General features: G+C 40.7%; 1 protein-coding gene across 1 annotated transcript in view; it reads left to right on the top strand.

Moving 5' to 3' along the window:
- WDR70 (WD repeat domain 70) overlaps positions 1-19,973 on the top strand; it is a 226,324-nt gene that overhangs the window by 187,077 nt on the left and 19,274 nt on the right. Inside the window, exons 15-18 of the mRNA XM_058680126.1 lie at positions 12,916-13,016; positions 14,475-14,554; positions 16,496-16,612; positions 18,595-18,757. Of these exons, the coding sequence (XP_058536109.1) occupies positions 12,916-13,016; positions 14,475-14,554; positions 16,496-16,612; positions 18,595-18,757 (461 nt within the window). The remainder of the gene's footprint in view (positions 1-12,915; positions 13,017-14,474; positions 14,555-16,495; positions 16,613-18,594; positions 18,758-19,973) is intronic.

Here is a 19,973-nt window from a genome sequence, read left to right as displayed (position 1 = left end):
AGTAACAGTGCCAAGAATTAGGTTACTAGGCTTACCTGGAACACTTGGACTGAGCTCCCTCACCACAGCCTGACCTAACACTGGCTGCTGTGAGCATTTGAGTGACGTATCAGCAGATGAGAGCTTCCTCTTTTTGGTTAGTCTTTTTGTTTGTTGAATTTACAAAGTAAAGTTTTTTTCTTTTTCTAATTATTATTTTATGATACAGTTCCATAGGCTCTGAGATTTCTTTCATCCCCTCCTCAACCCCCCACTGATTTCCCCTATATTTTTATAATATTAGAATCCTTTATAAACAGTCATAAGCCTATCATTATGCTATTTAAATGTATCCTGCCAGTGTCAGCTAAGTGTATCTGGACAATGGCAGACAGTACATCCTCCTATTGTCCAGATATATTTCATATATATTTCATATATATATAGTTTCATTGAGAGTCCATCTTTGATTTGGAAGTAGAGATGCCTATTGTATTGTTTTTTCACATCTGGGTATGATAGACTCTTACACAGTTACTATACATCCCCTTAAATGAAAAGCCATAAAACAAAATCAGTAACAGGAAGAAAAATAGAAAATTTACAACAATGTGAAGTTAAATAACGTTCTACTGAATGACCAATGTGTCATTGAAGAAGTGAAAAAGAAAATTAAAAACTTTCTTGAGGAAAGTGATGTTGCTGTATGACCTATGATTCAGTGAAGAATTAAACTAGAGAAAAAAATCTTTTTGAATTTTAAAAATTTATACCAACTTAATCTCATCTTTTAGTTTCCTGGCCTGGAAACTTTCTGAGATCCTTCCTCTTCTTCTTCTTTTTTTTTTTTTTTAAAGATTTTATTATTATTGGAAAGCCGGATATACAGAGAGGAGGAGAGACAGAGAGGAAGATCTTCCATCCGATGTTTCACTCCCCATGTGAGCCGCAACGTGCTGGTGCGCCCTGATCCGAAGCCGGGAACCTGGAACCTCTTCCGGGTCTCCCACGCAGGTGCAGGGTCCCAATGCATTGGGCTGTCCTCGACTGCCTTCCCAGGCCACAAGCAGGGAGCTGGAAGGGAAGTGGAGCTGCCGGGATTAGAACCAGTGCCCATATGGGATCTCGGGGCTTTCAAGGCGAGGACTTTAGCCGCTAGGCCACGCCGCTGGGCCCACCTGTTGTTATTTTAACAATATATTTTGCAAAGCATCAATTTTTCATTTTGATAGAGCCAAGTTTATCCTTTTTTTTTGTAGATTGTATACTTTTATTGTGTCATCTAAGAATTACTTGACTAACTCATAGGTTGCAGAATTTATCTCTGTATTTTCTCCTGAGAGTTTTATAATTTTCTGTGTAACATTTAGTTCTGTGATCCACTTTAAGTGAATTTGTGTATAACAGAATGGAGTACATGTAAGTCAAGGAAAGGGCCAGGGCTAAGGTGAAGTTAGAGACACTTACCACGAACGCAGAATTCAATGGGATACCCAAGAACTCTGTGATCAGTGAAAGGTTATGTAACAAAAATAGTATATAAGATGTCTATAATGAATAAAATACTGAGGTATGGTGTCAACTACAGAACTATGCAAGGCTTTATGGCACCTGTGTTGAAAGGAAATCTCATTTTGACAAACCCTATTCTTATTTAAAATTTTGATATTTGTCATCAATTACTATCTTAATATTACTTATTATTATGCTGGTGGAGAACTGGAGTGGAGCAAGCTTGTGCTTTAGGAATACTTTGAATTTTGGTCTTCTTTCTGCCATACCAACCATTGCTTACTTCCTAGAGTCCTCAGACAGGACTATGGTGCCTCTGTGCAGCATTCGGAGGGAGAGACTCAATGGATTGTTTTTCTTCTGGTTCTGAGGACCAGAAGCTCTTTGGCATTACCGTGGTGATAGGAAGCACAAGAGGAAACAGCACACATGGCAGCAGATGCCCCCGGGAGGAAGTGGCTAAGTTAGTTGCACGTTTGGATGGACATCCATATGGTAGGAAATAAAATCATGTCATTGATCCCAATGGGAGTCATGTCTTACTCTGCTGCTGTGTTGCCCTGACACAGCTGCCACCAGTGTAGTTGAATACATGTTGTTCTGGTTCTCAATGTTATTTTCCAGAATCTGTCTCTTTTTACCTATGCGAGATCTATGGCTTAATTCTGTGTAAAAATCAGACTTGCTTTAACAGAAGATTTTACAACCTCCCTGAAGGGTTTTGGTTTTTTTTCTTCATGTTAAGCCTCACGTTCTCATGTTTAGAGCCCATATCCTTTCCTATAGTCCTCATGGAGTTGAAGAGCAGCTGGCCAACATCCTGTTTCCTCAAGATTGTAAAGTTACTGCGCAGTCTTCTGATGTCAAAGAGGACGTAATATAAGCTTGTTCTTCATTGACATTTCCTTGTGTATCATATTTTCTCAGTGGTTCTGTTATCTTTGCTCCTACCCTCAGCTTTTTGTAAATTCTCTAGTGACCCGATTGGAGTAAGGCTTTCCTCAGGACTAATGGTGCCGTATGTGTAGTAAGAGCATCATATTCCCCGTGCTTATTAGCACAGTACATGGCATATTGTGGCTGTTCAGTGAAATGTATTTGTTAATTGTACTTTACCTTTTGTTACATTTAATTACATATTCTTGTTGAGACTTACTGTAATGACTATTCTCTCATCTTCCCTTGTGTTTTGTTTTTCTTTTTTTTATTAATAGATTTTTTTAGATTAATTTGGAATTTCGGGAGATAAATGTTTCCTTTGATATTTTATGAAAGAAGTACACATTTTACTTTGCATCTTTAAAACTTGAGATAGATGATCCATTTTTATACTTACTAAAAATAAATGTGTTTGAATTCAGCAAAGGAAACACAAATTTACTGCAGATGCTTAAAATACTGGTAATTTACATTCTAATGAATATAAATTGTTTTTGTTGTACTGTTAAGGCATATGATCTGTTCATCGGACCTATTTTGCAAAGAATACTGTGCTTTGAAGTAAAAATTTATTTATTGGACTTTGACATCATATTTTGTTAAAAATGTAATCATGCTTCCTTAGAATGGGAAACAAATGCTGATACACTTACCACTTTTTTTCTGCATCTCTAGTCTCCCTTAATATGATTTGTTTTTTTTTTATTTTTTTTTTTATTTTTAATTAATATTTAGCATTATGTGACAGTTTCATAGGCTTTGGGAATCCCCCTCCCTCTCCCCTCCCCCCTGGTGGATTCCTCCACCTTGATGCAGCATTACAGTTCAAATTCAATCAAGATTCTTTCCTTGCAAACATATATTAAGCATGGAGTCCAGCTACTTATTGTCCAGATGGGTTGAACAGTTTCTTGGGGAGACCATTTCTGGTCCGAAGTCAGAGCTGGTATAATATCATCACAGTCAATTAAGAGTCCCAATATAACATCAACAGCAATTTGCAACATTATGGAATTGACATGGTTCTGAGCAACCAGTATGTTTAAAAAAAAAAAAAAATCAAAGAACAAAATAACAAAAAACAAGTCCTAACCACAACCTATGATTAGCTCATTGACATCTCAACTTTAGTTTATATACAGGACCGGACTGGCTGCTATATACCTTGAAAAGGCTATAGGGTACCATTCAGCTGTCTCATGTCTATTTCATTTTAGCATTTAGCCATTTGTTGTGTTGAAGTATAATTTTGTTGATCTTGGCAGATTCTGGGATAATCTAGACTAGCTTGTAACTCTAACAAGACATTTGTCGACATTTAATGTGCAGAACATTTTTTTTTTTGGGTGGGGGGCTGTGCAGGAAAATCCTCAATACCATGGTGAGGAGTGACTAATCTTTGTGTCCCACCCAGCAAGGCATGAGCCAATCCATGCCAGCAATATGATTTGTTTTTAAACCAGCATTCTGTTTTTTCAAATAGTATTTATGGTGGGATTACAGATTCAAAGCCTGGAGTGAAGAATCTTTTCCCGTGGTCAAATATTTGACAGTGATCTCATTTGGAATTACTATGTGAGATGAAAGACCAATCACATGTTGACTACAGCTTCATGAACAAAAAAACCCAAAAAAAAAGAACTTGTCCAGTTTAATAACTATTAATCCATAGTCTAGTGTTATTCAACCCCATAAAAGTCTGGACCTTGTTGATGCCATCATTTTCCTTAATATTTATTTTATTTGAAAGGCAGAGGTTTTGCGGGGAAGTAGCGAAAGAGGAGAGAAGAATGATGGGGAGAGAAATATTCCATCACTGGTTCGCCTCCAAAATGTCTTCAATGGCTGGGGATGAACTTGCAAAAGCCTGGAACTCCATTTGGATCTCCCACGTAGAAGGCAGGGGTCCAGGTATTTGGGCCATCTTCTGCTTTCCCAGGCACATTTTTAGGGAGCAGGATCAGAAGCAGAGCAGCTGGCACTTGAACTAGCATTCATATGAGATGTCAGTGTCTCAGACAATGGCTTTAACCCTCTTTGCCACAGTGCTAGCCCCTGATGTCAGTATTTGTAAGTAAATCTCTCTCTCTCTCTCTGTCTCTCTCTCTCTCTGTCTCTCTCTCTCTATTTTATTGCAAAGTCAGATATACAGAGGAGGAGAGGCAGAGAGGAAGATGTTCTGTCCGTTGATTCACTCCCCAAGTGGTCATAATGGCTGGAGCTGAGCCAATCCCAAGCCGGGAGCCCGGAGCCTCTTCTGGGTCTCCCACAGGGGTGCAGGGCCCGTCCTCAATTGCTTTCCCAGGCCACAAGCAGGGAGCTGGAAGTAAGTATCTATTTCTATGTCTCTACTCCTTGAGGTATAGGAATAGTCAGTGTTTCCTTTTTAATTAAATAGTAACTTTCCCCTCCTTTCTCTACCCTGAATTTTGATATTTTATTAGGTATTTAAACTTATATTTCCTTGTGTAAATATGATTGTTATGAGTGGCTGAGTTGGGTGATGAGGCAAACACTGCCTAATGTGAGCAGAATCCTGAGGAAGAGATCCCTACATCCTCAGCAAAATAAGAGGGGTGGGGATGGCGGAGGAAGAGAATCTGAACTTTCAGATACCTACAATGTTCAGAGTGGCATACCATTGTTCCTATGTGTAAACATGTAATAGAGTCATGTCATAATGTCTGTGCTCTGTTGTAAGCATCCCACTGGTGCGCCAGTAAAGGCCTTCATGTAGGATTCTCTGACAATTTTTCTTCTCCAGACCTGAATCTGATAAATAGTCTATGGTAATAAGTTTTCCAGCTGTTCTTTCAGAACTCAGGCCGAACTTTCACAATTATATATAGTGTGGGGACGAAGGGGGTCTCTAATTAGCATATATCCCAGGATAGTGTTTTTCCTTTTCTGAGTGATAGATAATATTTTTGTGGGAGGAGGAACTGTAAAACTCTCAAAGGGCTAGATTGTCATGTTATTTAAAACATCTTCACCTGTACTGTATTAAAATAAAGTTTTACATGTGTTATGTAGTTTGTTTTTAAAAAATTTTTTTTAGCTTCAATACTTGATTTGTAAGATTTGACCACAGACATTTCTAATCTTAGAGAATTAGGATTATACATTTTGTTCATATAAACAAAAGTTTGATGCTTCTTATAGTTTTACTCATTTCTGTTTTTTAAATGAGGGATAAAGCAGCCTGGATCTGTGTAGAACAGACTGCAAAACATGACCATTCATAGTGCTTCCCAAGCCTTTTTAGAACCTGTGGTACAGCAGGCAGGACTCCTCTTCGCCAAAAGCGATTGGGGGGGGGCACTGCACGTCTTGGCACACCTGTAGCCCACCCTGTGCCAGCAGTGGGAACCTTCACTGAGTAGAGCCCCAGCTGGAGTGCCTTGTAGGGCGACCACCCCCCTGTGGACTCCAGCTTCAGTCTGCTGCTGCTGGAGTGTCGTTAATGAGGATAATTACTGCAGTCTTTCTTCAGTCAGTTGGGCTTTCTTTGCCTTCATAAATTCTCATTAAGTAACGGGATTGGAGCTAACATTTAGTGTTTTGAATTAGATGAAGAAAATTGCATTTAATTTCCTTGCCCAAGAGACCTGTTTTCTTTGAGAACTTTTTCTCGTGATGAAATTCCTTCGGCAAGCTTATTATCAGACACAGATGTGATTCATTTAGTGCCAGGGACAACTACCAGGTTCCAGATTTTTTGCTGCTTTAGCGGTTACCTAAATTTCAAAGCACAGACCATAAGTGGATTGATTTTAATAAACATTTTACATGGGCTTGATGGAAATTAATCTGGTAATTAGACATCAATTTTTTAAAAGTTGAATCCATGCATTGCACCAACTGTTTATGGCTGGTGCAAAGTAGTACATTTCCTCACTTTTCTATAGCCATCCTGACATTTGTAAAAGTGCTGTAGATTTTTTTTTTTCTGTTCACTGTAAGGCTGCTCTCAGGCTTATCAGAAAAGGAAATGATTTGGAACAGGAAAGGGAGAAGATTGGTGAGATTTCCAGCAAAAAAAAATGACCATTGCTCCAACTCTGTTCTGTAGCAAACCTTCCCTGAGTAGAGGAATATAGAGGAGAAAGAAGGGACAGGCTTGTGCTCAGTTTGAGAGAAGTCTGGGGACAACAGCTACCTGTTGCTTTGTTTTTGAGGACTGAAGTTTACTCACCCGGTGTGCTTCCTGAACTGAAAGGGAGGCAGCCCAGCCCCCAAGGCCCATTCATTCTGGAGAGTCATTCAAAGTTTGGGGAAAGCAAGGCTTTGAGAGAGTGGAGGGAACCAGGACCAAACTGATAACCTGGAGAAGACAACACAATTCTCATCTGATTCTTCCATCTCCCTGGTTGAATATTTTAATGTAGAAAACATTTTTGTTCTTTTATTTGAATTAAATAAATCTTGGTCCTGTGGAAGCATGAACAAAGCTCTGATTTGGTACCCTTCTGGCTTTACCTGACTTTTAAAAACTTTTCTGTGGCCCATATCTTGATACACATCCTTAACCTTGGGGTTAAGGGTGCACACATGTCTGTGCAGATGCATTGGATGGTCCTGGGAATGTCCATCGTTCTGAGGCTGCCTGTCCTCTGGTCTGCCAAGCTGTGTGACCGTCTTTTGCATGGGCTGATGGCAGACCCTTAATTTGAAATTGTTTTATGTATGTATGTGTGTATTTATTTACTACTATTTTAGAAAAGTGGCTCATTCTCCCAAGGAATCACTAAATTAACCTATCCATTTTGTACTATATGGTAAAAAAAAAAACAAACCAGATGCAGTTTGGTTTACAGTGTGGGTCAGCAGCTGGGAAAGATCAGGAAATAGTGTCTCAACCTAATCATGTTTAAGGTGTAAACTTATGAACGATGTAGGGCTTCTTTTAGCATGTAGACTAAGAGACTAAGGGTGGTGTTTGGATACATGCATTACAGACATCTAAGATGTTGCACAGGCTTTGTTGTCTTTTATAGTAACATTTGTGAAGTGAGATCTAGGAGGCTTTTTCTTTTATGGTTTTAGTAATACCATCTGCTTTAAAATATAAACTTGCTAAGATTTCTACTTCTGGGTTAGATGACTTTACAAATGATTAAAAATCTCCTACCTCCCTTCCTTCCCATCTTTCCAAATAGGGTTTTGCCTTGTGAGTAAAATAAGGGAATGAACCATGCAGTTGGAGAAACCTGCCAACTGATCCCATCTCCTCTGTATAAGTGATGTGACCTTGGGAAATTTATCTATTCTAACAGCCTCAGTTTCTTCATCTGTGACATGGAGTGAAATTGAGAGCTGTATTAGTAGTAGTATTGTGAGACCTCAAACTGCATTTTTTAAAAAAGATTTATTTATTTTTATTGCAAAGTCAGATATATAGAGAGGAGGAGAGACAGAGAGGAACATCTTCTGTCTGATGATTCACTCCCCAAGCGACTGCAGTGGCCGGTGCTGAGCCGAGCTGAAGCCAGGAGCCAGGAACTTCCTCCAGTTCTCCAACGTTGGTGCAGGGTCCCAAGGTCTTGCTGAACTGCTTTTTCAGGCCACAAACAGGGAGCTGGATGGGAAGTGGAGCTGCTGGAATTAGAACCGGCAGCCATATGGGATCCTGGCTCGTTCAAGGTGAGGGCTTTAGCCACTAGGCCACGGCGCCAGGCCCCTCAAACTACATTAAAAAGCGTAAAATTCCAGATACCTAATAGCTCTCTCATCAGTATGTTCCAAAATATAAACCTGTTTCTGTCTTTCCTTCTCTCCTTTTTAGCTTCTAAAAGTAAATTTTTTACCCAAGGAAATAAACTGTTTGGAATTTTTTTTTAGCTTTTTCACTTTTTTTAAAGGGCAATTTCAGAATCCCTGTTTTTTTTAAACATTTTATTATTGTTATTATTTTATAATACAGTTTCATATTCCCTTATCCCCTTCCCAGTTCCCTCCCCCGCAGTTCCTCCATATCATTACTAACATATAGTTCTTCATACTCAGTCATATGTCCATCATTGCGGGCATAGACAATGGCAGAGAGTCCAGAATCCTATTGTCAAGATATAGTGAACAGTTTCATTGTAAGTCCATCTTTGGAAGTAGAAATGCATACCACCCTACATCCTCATATCTGAATGTTAGTCTCCATTTCACAGCTACTGTACATCCCCTTAAATGAAAAGTCATGATTCAAAATCAACAATAGAAAGAAAAATAGAAATTTACAATGCCATGAAGTTGAATGACATGTTACTAGATATGACAGTTTCCATTACACAGCTACTATACATCCCCTTAAATGAAAAGTCATGATACAAAATCAACAATAAAAAGAAAAATAGAAATTGACAATGCCTGAAGTTAAATGACATGTTACTAGATATGACAGTCTCCATTACACGACTACTATACATCCCCTTAAATGAAGAGCCACAAAACAAAATCAACATCCGGGAGAAAAAAGAAGTTAACAACATCAAGAAGTTAAACAACATGCTATTAAATGACTAATGTGTAGCTGAAGAAATGAAAATCAAGAACCTTCTTGAAGAAAATGATGCCACTGCATGATCTACGAGTCATTGAATGATTTAATCAGAAGGAAGTGTTTTGAAGAGATGAAAACAACAGAAAACAACAAAACCCATGTGATATAGTTTCCGCTGATCTTTGCTGAAGTGTGTCTCCTCCAGAAATTAAGCAGATGGGTTTTGTTTTTTAATCCAGTGTACTAATCTATGGCGTTGATTGAGCTTAAGCCATTTACATTCAGAGTTTAATATACATGGGCGTTACTTTGGTCCTGTCATTTTAGGAATGGGTTGTTCATTGGTTTAATCTTCTGTTGTCATTTTACTGGGATGTTCTTTACCTTTGCCTTTGGTTTTGGTAGGTGCTATTCCTCTTTTCTGTCAAGAGAACTTCTTGAAGTATCATTTGTAGGGCAGAATCCCTGTTTTGTTTCAGTCAACAGATATCTTAATATTGCTGACTGAATGTGATGCTCCCATCTTCCTGGACCCAAACCCGTATTTTCCTCTGGCCTCTCCAGACAGGAAAGGTGTTTGTATAGGGCACGGTGAGAGTTTGTTGCTCCTTCCAGTGCTGTTGTGTGTTACTCCTGGGTCTGGTCATTGTTTCTAGAGGCTGCTGCTGGAGCCAAGTTCTTCTTGAGGGGCAGTTTATGGTCACTCTTCGTTGCCCATTTATAAGACTGTAATATCAAAGTGGAGTTTGACTCCAAAGAATGAGCCTGATTTTGTGATGAAATGGAATTTGGCTTTATAAATTGAGGGAAGCCATTTGTGGGTCAACGTGTTTTGTAAGATGAAGTAGATTCATGTAAAAATAAAACATTTATTCATTTATTTATTAAGTAAATGGGTAGATTAACACCAAAAGACTAATTCCAGATTCTAGTCCTTTATGCTACAGTGGTTTTCTGCTGTTTGAATCTTACCATAAAATGGGAGAACTCTGCCTTTGCCCCCTGGAAATCACACGTCTTGATGTTATTCTGGGGTCCTGCATTTCAGGAGTGCTCCCACCCCTGCGGGAGCTGCCATCTCAGTAACTCAGCAGGTCTGAGGGTGTCAAGTCCCCAGCTCAAAAGAGTCATCTCGTAAAGAACAGGGTGAAGGAAGTTTTGGGATGGTTGGTTGATTGAGTGATTACACTCTATTTATAGCTCGTTTGTCTGCTGAGGGTTCTTTAGGCTTCTAGCAGGCACGTGGGCCTTTGTTAGGCAAAGACTGGTATGTCTATTTGACAAGTTAGCAGCATGGCAGTCCTGCTTGCTCCCCAGCTCTGCCCCTGGCTCAGGGATTATTTGCTTTGGCAGATGGCCAGCTCACTGCTGTAAGATGCATTTCCTTGGCAGGACAAAATGTGGAGCCACGTTATCTGTAAAGTTTACAAAGGTTAGCCAAACACACAATAAGTATTAATAAACAAACACAAAAAAAGGCCTACTCACCGTTAACTTTGAATTCTGTTTCTTCATTCTGTGTTTTTGGAATCTCTGTAGTATGTGATTAATAACCAGTCTTGGGGCAATTGAGACTTAAGTATCCTTTGCAGCTCATAGGTCCCTGCTTAGCTACTTTTTTGACTCATCGCCACACAGGACAGAGTTCTGGGATGGCTGTTTAGTTCAAGGGGTTTTATTTGCCTCTCTCTGCCTTGACATGAAAGAGAAGCAAATGTGCTCCTCCAGAAGAAGTTACGCTGATCAGCCATGTGTAGGTTTAAGTCCTAAAGGGTAAAGTGCCTGAACAGGAATAGAGGTGCTTGGGTTCCCCGGAAAGCAGTCAGACAAGGGTCTGTTGGCCTGGGCAGTTGACTCTAGCATGTAGACCCTCACCCTGGAGGAAGAGAGTGGTGGTAGCCTGCTGCCCTACATTGTGGATTTTTTTTTCAGTTCTCACTTGAAAATGTATTTCAGAACCAGCAATTTTAGACTGCTTAGACCTCTAGAGAACCAAGGGAGAGGGATCACTATATTTTCAAGATTTCTCTGGGTCCTTGAAAACCCCTCTCATTCTCTTCTCTGGCAGATTGCATCGTGTCCATCCTCTCTGCTGGTCCACATTAGGATGGAACTAACTAAACCAGCTACGTTTGTGGGATATCCGAGTGTCCCATGTAATGATATGGATAAATCAGATTAGTCTTGATGGAGAGTCATGATTTTTGCCTTAAAAATTCTCTTCACATGTACCTAGCAGAGCAGTTTATTGAGGCAGGATGTAAGTGGTGACCATCTGCTGAGCTTCAGACATTAATCTAGGCACCAGGCATACAGCCTCCAACAGAATTCATCAGGATCTGTGTCCACGGAGCTTATGTTCCAGTGAAGGTGGCAAGCAACACACATTGTTAATAAGCAGATCACATACTGTGTTCGGAGGTGTTGTATGCCATGAGAAGAAGAGTAAGGAAAGGAAAGTCATGAGCATACATTTATGTAGGGTGATATGAAAAGAATGAAATTGAAGCAAAGACTGAAAGAACTGAATCTTGGTGCTGGTGAGCTTGTCCTAGGTAGAATTACATAAATGTGACTGTGTGAAGTCATATTTATGACTCTCTTGTTTCCATTTACCTGCCAGTGACTATTTGGAAATTTCTGTGGTCTGGGCATGGTCCTCAAATTATTCTTAGTGGTGGAGCATCAGGAAGTCTGGCTGCTCTTCACATTTTCAGATCATAATCAGGTGCTACACTTTATTCCGTTTTACCAACCGTGGGCAGTTTTATTAGGGAAGAAAATGTGACTATTATACTTATGCTTAGCTTCCATATGTGGCTTGACAATAGGTAGATTATTAAGGAGCATTGAATTGATACCTCCACACTCCTTTCTTGCTCAGTTAGAGTGAATTCTGCAGAGCCTGACATGTGGTGTTTCTGCCCCACTATTGTTGGCTTCATCTTTTTTCTCTGGTTAATTTTTTCATAGTATCCCTCCCACTTTTACCCTCTTGATACAGACAAAAGCAAGTTGTGGTTCTCATTGGGAACTCATGGTTCTTTGTGACCCCATAGCTCTGCTTACTTTTCTCAGCAGTAATGGCTTCAGAGGACCGTGGCTGCCAGTGAACCTTCTCTCAAATAGCTTTCCATTTGGGTTAATACTGAGTCTGTGTATTCTGCATCACTGCTCTCCTTCTGTTGTTGTGCTGCTGCTTTATCTCATAGATAGGGAGAGATTATAATATGCCTACAAGTATGTGTGCTGTTTGAAAAAACTATGAGATTTAGATCTTTATAAACTAAAAACAGTAACCACCTGGCCTCAATCTGCTATCCAGAGGGATATACTGTGTGTGTGAAGCATGAAACACAGAGATCTAAATCTGTTCTGGTGGGAAGCATGACTGCATGTTGTGGCTTCAGCACTGCGTGGTGCCAGCCTCACATGGATGGTAATGGAGCTGGGAAACCTTACTGTTTGGTCCCATGACTATCAGGAAAAGAGGGTATTTTCAGGAAGGGAACTTTTTTTTTTAAGAAAAATTATTTTTTCTTTTTGAGGTAGATAAGGTAGACAGAAGCAGAGGTGTCTTCCATCTGCTAGTTCACTCCAACAGCCAGGGCTGGCCCAGGTCAAAGCCAGCAGCCAGAAACTCAGTGCAGATCTCACATGTGAGCAGCAGAAACCCAACTCCTGAGCCATCATCTGTTGCCTTCCTCAAAGGCATAAACAGGAAGTTGGACTGCAAATAGAGCTGTGGTTCCACCCAGACAGTCCAAATTCTACCTTCATCTTTTTTAATTTTATAGGGTTTCACACAAATAATCAGTGATGGAATGGAACTTTAAAGAGTACATCTTGAGTGATAGTTTAGAAGAAAGCATCCTAAAGTTGCTGGTAACTAGTAGGATATATATGATTTAGTAAATAAGCCATCAGAGTACTAGCAGGATTTCTCTGTTTTCCTTTGGCCTCTTTAATTGACAAGTGCCTTTTCTTCACAGAGTGTTGTCCGCTGCTTGTGGCATCCCAAACTGAACCAGATCATGGTTGGAACTGGAAACGGATTGGCTAAAGTCTATTATGACCCCAACAAGAGTCAGAGGTATTTCATAAAGTATTGCCTGTTTCAGATGGATGACAACAACTGGAGGGAAGGATTTTTTTTCACCCCTGCTTTCATTTAATTTCCCCTTTGATGAGGAATCCACCGTTTTAGAAAATGCAGCTGGCACAGGGTAAAGCTTCAAACATCTTATATTGTGCTTTAAAGAGGCTTTAGGTATCACCCTTAATCCGTACTGAATTCAAAGTGGAAGTTTCCTGGGGATTTGCAGTTCTTTAGCTGAAATGTTGAGAGCAAGGGGGGAAACGGGCTTGCCCACTCTGCGTGCCATCCTGGACAGTGGTGTTAGCAGTGATGCATGTAAGGGATTAGCAAAACAAGGACCTGACCATTTACGGGGAATGGAAATGGCTCTTCCATTTCGATGCTTTCTTTGACTTTCAGCATTTTACTGGTTTGCACGTCATGTGTTATCCTCTGCCAGGCAGGAAGAAACAGCATCACTTTTTTTTTTTCACTTTATCGTTGGTCCACCAAATGCCAAAATCAAGAATCTCCATGTATTCCCAAGGTCTGAAATTTTCCACTCACATACGAAATTCACTGACATACCCTAAAACCTATTCTGAGATCTTACTTCCTTTCTGGGGATTGGAAAGGAAAGTCATCTTTTGTTAATGAATATTAAGTGGCCATGATTTTGCTATAAATAAAAACAGCCCCAACTTCTTTCAGAGTTTTCTAAACTGGATTTGGAGCCCTAGACCTATAAAATAAGATTATATGTACATTATGGTACTTAAGGACTAGTAAGATTTTGGGGGGTGGGTGTGTGTGTGTGTGTGTTAAATATGGAAATTGAAAATGCCAGTGTAATTAGGAAGAGAGAGAGCCTGTTTCATCTGAGAAAATGATGAGTACTTTTGGAAGCTGCTTTCTGTGAAATCCCTGTGTTAAGAAATTTGATTATTTGTATTTGCCTCTGCTGAGAGGGCTAGGTATGAATTGTTGAGAAGACAAGTGTTCAAAGCAGTTTTTGTGTGTTCCACCCATGCTTGTGCAACACTGCTAGGTGAACACTCCTGACGCTTGTACTCTTGTGTTTGAAATGTGAACATAAGCCACTTGGGGTGTAGACCTCCATATTGCATCCATCTAGGACATGAACAAGAATTTGAACACTGCCCTTTAAGGGTGAAAAGGGTAAATTTTGTTAATATTTCCTTAGAATCTTAATTTTGTAAACAATTGCTATAGGAATTTTTTTAAACCCTGTGCTCTAGACAACCCTTTTTTTGTTGTTGTAACCACTGGCTGATAGACTTGCTTTCCCCTCAGTTTTAATCCCTTACCACTGGGGCCCCATCTGTTGCCATCTCTCAGAAAGTCACAAAACAGCGTACCAGTGTGTGTTCTGAAAAGTATCTAATGCTTTTGATGTAGATGTTCCATTTCTAAGACCAAATAAAGGAAATAATTTGCTTTTATGCCTCTCAGAGGAGCAAAATTATGTGTGGTTAAAACCCAGCGGAAGGCGAAACAAGCCGAGACCCTAACCCAGGACTACATCATCACCCGTAAGTTGTTTGCATGTCTTCTCCTCTCATGTAGTGTTGATTGTATGTTTTTTGAGGAAAAAAAATCCACAAGCCCCCGGCTCTTAGGCACATATGATAAAAGCGTGAGAACAGGAGTGTGAGCCATGGAACAGCTACACCTTTTGCATCTGAGGTTGTCTCGTCTGTTCTTTCAGCCCCAGAGGGAATTAAAAAAGCCTCATCTGAGCCTACTGCCTGACTCCATAGCAGTCCTTCAAAGAATAACAGTCTGTTTAAAGAATAAACAAGAAGGAGCACTGACGTTGCAGTCTGCAGGCCTGGCTCTCACAGTGTAATGCTGAGCAACTGAACTTCATCAGTAGAGTGGCGGGACTAGATAAGGGTTCTCCTCCAGCTCCCTCCCAAATTCTGCGATCGCAGACTGGACTGCCTCAGAGGCATTTATAGGTCACGTTAACAACCTGGACTGAGAGCAGAAAGCTTCCCTGGGTGGAGTGGCTGCTCTCAGGGTTGTCACACAACCTCATCAGTCTGGCAGATACATGCTGCCAGAGCTAACAGTCTGAGACCTGTGACAGGTGCAGCTAGGAGGGGAATCTGGGCTGTGACAGGGATTACCATGAGCAGATGGCCTTGTTGTATTTCTCCATGTCTAAAGTGCAGGGGGCGCTGTCCTGCTGGGCTCTCCCCTTGGGGTGGATCTCACCGAAGACCAAGTCCCCTGGAGCTTGTGGTCAACAGAGATCTCATGACACTTTTTGCAAGAGTGGAAGTGTTAAAGGCGGTGTCATAACCAGACTAGCTCATGTAATTACACGCGGCCTACTTAAATTCCTCTGGTCGTTTGAAGTGAAAAGCTATTTTTCTTCCTCCTAAAAATACTGTTGTGTCGTGTTGCTCGCCAGAGTGGCGGGCGGCTAGGTTTCTCAGCTCCCCTGCCTCGAGGCAAGTGTGTTCTCAGGAGTGCTGTGTGGTTTTGGCTTCCCAGGGCAAAGGGGGCAGAGGGTGGGGGAAGACCCTGGTGGAGTTTCTGAGATGTTACAGACATTTCATTCAAGCTATAAGTTCCCTGTAAACCTTGATCCTCCTTTCCTCTAGCCTCAAGAAGAAATTTCTGTTAAGAGGTTTCAGCCTACATGGGAGAGTCAAAAAAATTATCCTAGTGGGTTTATTACTTATTTATTTTGGTTAAAAAGTAGTTAATATTTTTTCTGCTAACTCTTCCTTTCCCCTAGAGTATTGTACAGTTTCCCCTTTTAACTTTTATACTGGTTCCTATTCTGAAGTTTAACTCCCACATCAAGTGAACAACAAACAGCAGCCAAACAAACCCCTCTCTGATTGACATCTGCCAGTTTTGTCCATCATCTAGGAGGAGGGACAAGACCCCTGGAGTCCTTGTGCCAGGTGATGTGGGCACTCCTGCCTTCCAGGCAACCTTTATCCCAGTTCCAGTGGGCTAAGTGTTCCTCCCTTCCGGTTACTCAGTGTTGTCAGCTCCTCCTGTGAGGTAGTCACATTTCAGAAACGTGTGAAGTGATTCCAGTGTTTATGAGGCATCTGAGGAGACTTCAGGGCTGACTGGCAAGCCATTGGCATTATCCACATCTGGGTCCTGTAAGAGAAATCAGAAGCTGCCCCTATTGAGCGTTTCTTTTCCAAAACCGCAGAAAGGAAGTTTCCAGTGCTGTTCGCGGTGGGGTAGATGGGGAGCCTCAACACTGTTCCCGTGACAGTGTTTGACAGCATTTCCTGAGTGCCACTGCCTGCCAGGAGAGGTGAACCATAAGTCTGGTATCAAACAAACGTGGCTAATTGGTTACAGTAAGACTGTCTTCCATTATTAGATGAAGCCCATCATTATAACTTCCATTTTGTCCTTTACTTAGTCATGCTCTTGCTATGCTGTTGAATGGAAATGTTATTATAATGAAAAATTTTAAATGTGACTTCTCATAGCGCATGCCCTGCCTATGTTCCGTGAGCCCCGCCAGCGGAGTACGAGGAAACAGCTGGAGAAGGACAGACTGGATCCCCTGAAGTCGCACAAACCCGAACCTCCTGTCGCAGGCCCAGGTGACTGTGATCTGGCTGAATTGAGGGATAGAGTGGGGTAAATGAAATGCAACTGGGGCCGACTTTGGGACCTGGATGTGTTTTAATCTGCAGGGAGGTTTTCAAGCATTTTCTTTTTAGCACCATAACTTTCTGCTTCAAGGTCTGTAGTAGAGTGCAACTGGTAAGATTGGAGTTGCTGTGCTGTATTACCCAGGGCGTCTGGGTGTTTTCTGCTGTGACTGACTTGAGCCCTGTTAGTGGTGGCCCTGGAAGAACTCTTGGGTTCATGGAATCCAATATTAAAGTCACTTCTGTCAATACCAGCTTAATACACATGGGGTACTTTGACCAGAATCCAAGTTGGATTAGGTTTCACACTAAGGCAGAAAGAGGCCATGATTCAGTTGTATGTTGAAGTAAGGGAGCCGTTCCTATCACTAGCAGAGGAATAAACATCTTTAGAAATTTTAAGAAAGTGGGTCCCAGAAGAAAACAAACCCCCCCTTAATCCAAGAGAGTATATAGCACATACCTTTGCTGGAATTCCATTTCCCTTTGTCACCTGATTAATGTCCATCTGTCCCAGCCTCCCAAGCCTGCAGCTTTTTCTTTGAGCCTGAGCTCTCAGCCTGCATCACCTTGACCCACCATTTTAATGTAAAAGCATTTCACGTAGATATCTCAAGTATTATTATTTAAACATTTTTTCAGCTACCACCTCAGAAAGAGTTTATGTGTCATATTCTTGCCTGGGTTATTGTGAACCCTCTGAAGTAGATGTCTTATCTTGGTCCCTCACCCCACCCCATCTCCGTTCATTTAGCTCACAGCTTTGACCCCCAGTTCCTCCGGTTCTCAAATTGCTACTGCCCCCAGACCTTCATAGGCTTCCCTCTGTCTGCCTGTATTTTCAGATTAAAAGTTCTCTACAGTCTGTCAGTAACCCACCTTGGAATCCTTACAGCCCATTGCTCTCCTACTTTGACACCAGCTCGGCCACCTCAGGCCTAAGTGTTGTTCTCTCGGTTTAGGGGCTGCTAACAGTTACTGGCCATACAGATTCTCTGGCATTTGCCTATTTCCCGACTTACTGAGTTTCTTCTGATATTGATTTGTAAGATTAGTTTTTTAGAGTTCTTTGACTTTTCACATTTGATTTTGTCTTAGCCATTAGGAATCTAGCAGGGCATAAAATTTTGCCCCTAGAATCTCTGTCTACTAAGGCAGCTGTATTCCAGCTGAATAATGTGACCTTATGTGTTCAGCTGTTTGGTTTTCTGTGATAGCTATAGTCATGTACCCTTAGACACTTGAAAGATGGGAGGGAGGCTGTGAAATTTTTGCAATAAAATATTTGTCATTTTAATTAATTTAATATGATCATATTGGAGGGATTTTTTTAAGGGCAAAATGTGACAAGCTATAATTTTTCCATATTGGTATTCTGTAAATTAAGCAATGAATACATTAAAAATTTTTGAGATGTATTTATTTGGAAAGGAGTAAGGAAGAGAGAAATGGAGAAGGTATAGGGATGGAAGGGAGAGGGAAGGAAGGGACCAATCAATCTTCCATCTGTTGTTTGACTTCCCAAATGGCCCAGGATTAGACCAGGTGGAAGCCAGGAGCCTGGACGTCCGTCCAGGTCCTCTGTGTGGGTAACAGGCCCAACCAGCATATCAGCAGGGAGCTGGATGGCAAGTGGGGCTGCTTGGACTTGAAATGATGTGCTAGCATAGGATGCCAGCATTGTAGGTGGCAGCTTAGCCCTCTATAACAAAATGCCAGCCTCTACTAGTAATTTTTTAAATGTTGTTCCTATTTGAAGATGTCATAGTTAAGCTGAGTCTGGCAACTTCTTTCTCTGATTCTGATCATGATGAGTGTAAACTGAAAAGCTATTGTTTGTGCTTCTGAGACGAAGCTCAGATAATCACAGGTGTGACTGTGCATTGCCATGTTCTCTCAGCTTCTGATTGAGTTTTTTCTGTTTGAGACAGGCCGTGGTGGCCGCGTTGGAACCCACGGGGGTACTCTGTCATCCTACATTGTGAAGAACATTGCTTTGGACAAGACTGATGACAGCAATCCCCGAGAAGCCATTTTGCGTCATGCCAAAGCCGCAGAAGACAACCCATACTGGGTCTCCCCAGCATATTCCAAGTAAGAAAATAACTGTGAAGTAGAAAATTGAGATGTGTAATGCATTTGGAAAGCATAACAATGACATTTGCAAATTCTAACTTCTCCGTTTTCTTATTTCACACTTAGGCATGAAAAATAGGACCAGGTCCTGATAGGCTTAAAGCCTAAGCATTTGTATCTTAAGACTCTAAAATAGTGTGTTTTATTATTTATTTATTTTAGATTTGTTAATTATTTACTTTGTTTATGGGAAAAAATCAGAGGCAGACAGAGAGAAATCTCAGATATCTATTCCCTGCTGCTTCCCAGGTTGTGGATTCCCAGGAAGATAGAATTGGAATCAGAGCTGGGACTTGAGTCTAGGATCCTAATGTGAGATGCAAGCATCTGAGCAACTTCTTAACCTCTGTGCAAATTCTCACGCTTAAAATGAAGAATTCTAAACCACTATGTGAAATCAATTCTATGTCTGATTAAGACAACACTTCCTGTATGCATTTCCTTGGTTGAGAAGAGTTAAAGATAAATCAAATGGAGCAGCTTGTAGGTTGGTTGTTAAGGAGCAGCCTTTAGGTTTAGTTTGCATATGGAGGTATCACTGCATAGGAAACCCTACCTGTCCAGATTGCCTTGGATAACTTCACATGGGTGGATGTGAGGTTGTTCATAAAGCCATTAAATCAGCTGCATTAATCTTCCATTGCTATAGAATTTCCAGCCCTTAAATTTTTTATATATATATTCATTTATTCATTAATTACATTGTATTATATGACACAATTTCATAGGTACTGGGATTCCCCCCACCCCCTTCACCCCAAACCCTTCCCCCATGGTGAATTCCTTCACCTTGATGCATAACAGCCCTTAAATTTTTGAAATTTTCACTAAATGTTAAACTTGCAGGAAATTTGCAAAATTACTACAATGAATTCACATATGCACTTCACCCAACTTCTCCTAATGTTAATATGTATATAACTCATGTAATTAATTATGACATTGCCATTGTTACAATACAGTGAACTAAAACTACTTGCCTTAGTTTTCACCTATTTTTCTGCTCATGTCTTTTTCTTGATTCCAGGATCTCATTTTTCATTTAGTTGTTATTTCTCTTTAGTCCTCTCTATGTTACAGTTTCTCAGTTTTTCTTGCTTTTTATGGCCTTGACACCTTTAATGAATACTGATGAGTTATTTTGTAGACTTTCTCTCAGTTTGAGTTGGGTTGA

The sequence above is a fragment of the Ochotona princeps genome, chromosome 23, assembly GCF_030435755.1.
Source record: "Ochotona princeps isolate mOchPri1 chromosome 23, mOchPri1.hap1, whole genome shotgun sequence".
Taxonomy (NCBI): Eukaryota; Metazoa; Chordata; class Mammalia; order Lagomorpha; family Ochotonidae; genus Ochotona; species Ochotona princeps.
The sequence above is the reverse complement of the archived record's forward strand: the minus strand, read 5'-3'. Positions and strand labels throughout refer to the sequence as shown.